Source organism: Orycteropus afer, unplaced genomic scaffold, assembly GCF_000298275.1.
Source record: "Orycteropus afer afer isolate SDZICR_OR568_19922 unplaced genomic scaffold, OryAfe1.0 scaffold00143, whole genome shotgun sequence".
Lineage (NCBI taxonomy): Eukaryota > Metazoa > Chordata > Mammalia > Tubulidentata > Orycteropodidae > Orycteropus > Orycteropus afer.
In genome coordinates, this window is record NW_006921730.1 from 3,581,529 (window position 1) to 3,587,903 (window position 6,375).

General features: G+C 39.3%; 1 protein-coding gene across 1 annotated transcript in view; it reads left to right on the top strand.

Moving 5' to 3' along the window:
- Nucleotides 1–6,375, top strand: part of IMPG2 (interphotoreceptor matrix proteoglycan 2) — a 202,011-nt gene that overhangs the window by 43,643 nt on the left and 151,993 nt on the right. Inside the window, exon 4 of the mRNA XM_007945804.1 lies at nt 1,495–1,526. Coding sequence (XP_007943995.1) covers nt 1,495–1,526 — 32 coding nt within the window. The remainder of the gene's footprint in view (nt 1–1,494; nt 1,527–6,375) is intronic.

The following is a 6,375-nucleotide window of genomic DNA, read 5'->3' on the forward strand; positions in this document are numbered from 1 at the left end:
GGGATCGGGCAGTGTTTCGTTCTGCTGTGCATGGGGTCACTATGAGTCGGAAACGACTCGACGGCACTTAACAACAACAACAACAACAACAAGGAAATGACAGGGTCCTCTAAGGAAATGCCAGGGTCCAATTAGCTGTTGGCAGGGGAAATTGGGACCCAGTGATTTTAAGATTTGCCTGTATATGTAAAGAAGGGAAAAGACAACTTGAAACTAACTCTTCTGGTTCTAAGTTAGTATTCTTTTTATCTTTTTGGTCTCAAAATAAAACTATTCAATTAGCTATCAGAGAGATGGCAAATCAAAACAACAGTGAGATACCATCTTGCCCCAGCATTAATGGCAAAGTTCAAGAAGACAGAAAATGGTAGATGCTGGTGAGGATGTGGAGAGATTGGGACTCTCATATACTGCTGGTGGGACCGTAAAATGATCCAACAACTCTAGAAAAAAGTATGGTGATTCCTTAAAAAGCTCCAGAAATACCATTTGACCCAACAATCCCATCACTAGATATATATTCTAAAGAAGTGAGAGCCAGGACAAGAACAGCTATATGCACACTCATGTTCATCGCAGCACTATTTAAAATAGCAAAAAGATGGAAACAACCTATATGCACATCAACAGAAGAATAGATAACCAAGCTGTGGTACATAAACACAATGGAATACTATGCAACCCTAAAGAATAATGTAGAATCTGCAAAACACTGCATACCATAGATGAACTTGGAGGACATTATGTTGAGTGAAAGAAGTCAATCACAGATGGACAAATATAGTATTATAGTATTAGTTCCTTATTGTAAAAAGTCAAAGAAAGGTTTATACATGGAAGGGAACTTTGTTGGTTACCAGGGGTGGGAGGGGAGGGGAGGGAACACTGCAAAAAAAAGAATGCGCTGACCCATGTCACTTTAGTTCTGTGTATTTCACAGTACATAAATTATATTTCAATAAAATGCATTTAAAAAATCATGAATAAAACATAAAATAAAACTATTCAGAGGAAGTTTGGGGACAACTTGCTATGGCATGTCCTAGATGAATAATCCAATTATTAATACAATTTGTCATTTTATCTTATTTCAGGAGAAACAGGCACATCTATATTGTTCTAGAATGAAAGTTACTATAAATATGTTAGATTATATAATAATTTGATTCTAAATCCATGGCAGGTTAATCTCTAATTTATGGACATTTTTGGAATGATTAGCAGGTAAAAATTGTTAATTTGTGCCTATTTAAGAAAGAACAGAGGTACTTTTGGGCACATAAACAGAGACTGAGTATTGGGACATTTCCACAGTCTCAAAATAAACTTGGCAGCATTAATAATTTGTTTTAAACATTGTCTAACCACAGAGAATAGTAACATAGATTCTACAATGCAAGTAATTCATGTTCTCTTGGAACAAGTTATATTTACTGCTTTTAGTAATAACTGTCTTTAAAAACTTAGCCATTTTTGTATCTTTGTTTTCCTTAGAAAATGACTTACATAAAGGGAACTGTAACCAGGTGAGTGTCTCTTTTTCTCTGAGTTCATGTTTGGCAACATAGGTGTGTCATTCTGACTTTAAGACTCATCCAAAATTAATGGTGCCTTTCTGTTTTCTTGCAGTTCCTGCAAGGACCAGGCCTGTGGGTAAGTCCCAAATACTTCTCATCTTGAGGCCACCTCCCTTTCCAGGTTACAGCCACAGCCTCTGTCTGTGCTTGTTTACTGTCTGACTTTATGAGGAAGCAGACTTGTTTTTCTCTCTTGGGTAAGAAAGCAGATTTCTGGTTTATATGGAATTATACAATGTTGTCTTAGTTTCTCAGTGCTGCTGTAATAGAAGTATCACAAGGGGTGGCTTTAACAGACAGAAATTTATTTTCTCATCATTTAAAAGGCAAAAAGTCTGAATTCAGGGCACTGGCTCTAGAGGAAGCTCACTCTCCATCAGGTCTGGAGGAAAATCCTTGTTTTAGCTTTTCTAGCCGACCATCTTTGGTGTTCCTGGGATTGTACATTAGTCTGCCTGCATCGTTTTAGGATAGTGTCAGTCTTCCTGGAGTCTGCCTTATTTTGTGCCTAATTTGCTCTTTTGTATCTCAAAAGTTGCTGATGTAAGATACATCTTACACTGACATAGCCTGATTAACATAACAAAGAAAACCCTATTACCGAATGGTATTACAACCACAGCTATTGGAATTAGGGTTTATGGCATGTATTTTTGGGGGACACAATTCAGTTCTTAACAACTATTGTTTAGATTGAGCTATGGTGGTGTAGTGTCTAAGGCATTTGACTGCTAACCAGAGGGCTGGCAGTTCATACCCACCAGCCACTCCTTGGAAGGAAGGTTGGGCAATCTACTTTCGATAGTGATACCACCTCAGAAACCCAAGGAGGGGTCGCTATGAGTTGAATCTGACTCGAGAGCAGTGAGTTTAGTTTTATTGTTTAGATCTAAAGGCTAATGGCAAAATTGTTCTGAAATGGTATACACCTTAATAGAAGGATAGATTATTAAAAGATGGGTGGGAATGTGAATCACTTTCCTAAGTATTTATTATATGACATTGAAGTATAAAGGAGCTCTGGTGGCGTGTGCCTAAGACATTTGACTGCTAACTAGAAGGTTGGGGGTTCAAACTCACTAGCCAATCCACAAAGGAAGACGAGGCAACCTACTTCTGTAAAGATTTACCACCTCGGAAACCCAATAGGGGTTGCTATGAGTCAGAATTGACTAGATGGCAGAGGGTTATTGAAGTAAAAAAATAGCACAACCTAGATGCATCCTCTGTGTTATCATTCTTGGTGCTATTGGCCTTTAGGCTAAGGGACAAGGTCATCTATGGCTCCTGGGCAGTAGCAGTACAAAGTAGAAGATGGAAGATGAAGAATTTTAAGTCTACAGGGGCTGAAGGTTTCCATTTCTGTACATCCTCAGAATATGTACATTATGCTAGCAAGGAGGTGATTGTGGAGAGAAGCACCAGTAGGGCATACAATCCATGTCAGAGTCCAGGATTTCACCTCAAATTAGAGAGGAGGACTGATAAAAAATCAAGTAGGTTGAGTTATTATCTAGAGATCTAGCCTGGGAAGCAGAGCCCAGGCAGAAGTATAGTTGGAGTATACATGTGGGTGCTGGTAAGGTTTATATAGGTTTCAAATGGACCATGAATAAACAGGGGAGAAGTGGGACTCTGTGTGGTTTCATTTATTCATATGACTAATGATACCACTGAGTCTATTCTGGAGCCAACTATTTAGCACTCTACTTGGAAATGGCACCACTCGTATGTCAATTTGTCATACGCTGGTGGCTTGTGTGGTGCTGTGAGGCTGGAGGCTATGCTACCAGTATTTCAAATACTAGCAGGGTCACCCATGGTGGCCAGGTTTCAGTAGAGCTTCCAAACTAAAACAGACTGGGCAGAAGGAAGGGGCCATCCACTTTTCAAAGAACTGGCCAGTGGAAACCTTATGAATAGCAATGAAACACTGTCTGATGTATTACTGGAAGACATTACAAATAGCCCTGAAACATTGATATAGTGCTGGAAGATGAGCCCCTCAAGTCAGAAGGCACTCAAAATACAACTGGGGAAAAGCTGCCTCCTCAAAGTAGAGTTGACCTTAATGACATGGATGGAGTAAGGTTTTTGGGGCTTCCATTTGCTGATGGGGAATGACTCAAAATGGAAAGAGAGAGCTGCAAACATCCATTAATAACTGGAACGTGGAATGTACTAAGTACGAATGTAGGAAAATTGGGAGTTGTCAAAAATGAAATGGAATGCATAAAGATCCTTGGTATTAGTAAGCTGAAATGGACTGTGTTGGCCATTTTTGAATCAGATAATCATATGATCTACTATGCTGGGAATGACTAATTGAAGAGGATTGCTGTTGCATTTACCATCACAAAGAATGTTTCAAGATCTATCCTGAAGTACAATGCTGTCAGTGATAGGATAATATTCACACACCCACAGTCCAAGACCAGTTAATGCTACTGTTATTCAAATTTACACACCAACTACTAAAGCCAAAGATGAAGAAATTGAAGTTTTTTTTTTTTAGCAACTTTTGCAGTCTGAAATTGACCAAATATGCACTCAAGGTGTACTGATGATTACTGATGATTGGAATGCAGAAGTTGGAAACAAAGATAGTTGTAAAATATGGCCTTGGTGATGGAAATGACACTGAAGATCACATCATAGAATTTTGCAAGACCAGTGACTTATTCATTGCAGATACCTTTATTCAACAACATAAACAATAGTTATACACATAGATGAATACACAAGAATCAGATCAAATACATCTGTGGAAAGAGGTGATGGAGAAGCTCAGTATCTTCAGCCAAAAGAAGGCCAGGATCTGAATGTGCAACAGACCATTGATTTCTCATTTGCAAGTTCAAGTTGCAGCTGAGTTAAATCAAAACAAGCTCATGAGAGCCAAAATATGACCTTGATTATATTCCTCCTGAATTTAGAGCCCATCTGAAGAATAGATTTGATGCATTGAGCACCAGTGACCAAAAACCAGAGCAGTTGTGGGATGACATCAAAACCATCATAAATGAAGAAAGCAGAAGGTCATTAAAAAGATTGAAAAGGAAGAAAAGGCAAAAATGTATGTCAGAAGAGACTCTGAAACTTGCTATTGAATGGAGAGTAGCTAAAGTAAATGGAAGAAAAGATAAGATAAAAGAGCTAAACAGAAGATTTCAAAGAGCAGCTTGAAAAGACAAAGTCAATTATTATAAAGTATATCAGAAAGATGTTTCTTGTGTTTCATTGAATATACAAAAGCATTTGACTGTGTGGACCATAACAAATTATGGATAACATTGAGAAGAATGGGAATTCCAGAACACTTAATTGTGCTCATGAGAAATCTGTACGTAGACCAGGAGGCTGTCATTCAAATAGAACAAGGGGATACTGCATGGTTTAAAGTCAGGAGGGAGTGTGTCAGGGTTGTATCCTTTCACCATACTTGTTCAATCTGTATGCTGAGCAAATAATCTGAGTAGCTGGACTACACGAAGAAGAAAGTGGCATCAGGATTGTAGGAAGACTCATTAACAACCTGAGATATGCAGATGACACAACCTTGCTTGCTGAAAGTGAAGATGACTTGCACTTACTGATGAAGATTGAAGACTACAGTCTGCAGTATGGATTACATCTCAACATAAAAAAAGTGCAAATCCTCACAACTAGAGCAATAAACAGCATCACAATAAATGGAGAAAAGATTGAAGTTGTCAAAGATTTCATGTTACTTGATCCCACAATCAACACCAACGGAAGCAGCAGTCAAGAAATCAGATATCGTACTGCACTTGGGAAATCTGCCGCAAAGAACCTCTTTGAAGTGTTGAAAAGAGCAAAGATTCCACTTTGAGGACTAAGGTGCACCTGACCCAAGACATGGTATTTGCAGTTGCCTCATATGCATGTGAAAGCTGGACAATGAATAAGGAAGATTGAAGAAGAGTTGATGCTTTTGAATTGTGGTATTAGTAAAGGATAATGAAAGTACCATGGACGGTCGTGTTGTCAGAAGGGACCATTCCCTGGAGAAGGATATTGTGCTTGGTAAAGTGGAGGGTCAGTGAAAAAGGGGAAGAACCTTAATGAGATGGATTGACACAGTGGCTACAAAGATGGACTCAAGTATAGCAAGGATTGTGAGGCTAGCACAGGCCTGGGCAGTGTTTTGTTCTTTTGTACATTAGATTACTATGAGTCAGAGCCAATTCAATGGCACCTAATACTATCACCACCAAGAACAACACTTGGATATGATGTCATGTAATCTCTTGGGTGTCAGTTTTTCACCACGGAAAATCAGTGTTGAGAGTCCTTGTGATTGCCACTGAAACACCCTCAGTGGACTAAATAGTGAGTTTTACCAATCTCAATAATCCTTAGAGTTGCATACACAGTATGCCAAGGGCTCTGCTGGTCATTACACAAGACCAGAGATTCAAATAGGGGCTTGATGGCTATTCCTGGGCTCTCCCTGCCAGTTATTGCAAAGTTTTCTGAGATGCTTAGCACTTTTCATATGTAATTGGAAGGATTCACAAGCATTGCACATCATGGGAAGGTGGTGTTGTTTGGAGTATGTGTGGGTGTAGTGGGGGCAGGAGAACATGGAGCAAAGGGTCCATTTTTATGCCTGCCAAGAGTCTGTTGTATGGAGAGTTCTGGCAAGATGGCGGACTAGGCAGAAGGATTGCACAGACCCTCTTCAACAAAGAAAAGGGAAACCAATTAACACAGACACAGAAGATAATCGTGGACCCCTGAGCCTTGAAGGGAAGGATACAGAATTGGACTAAAC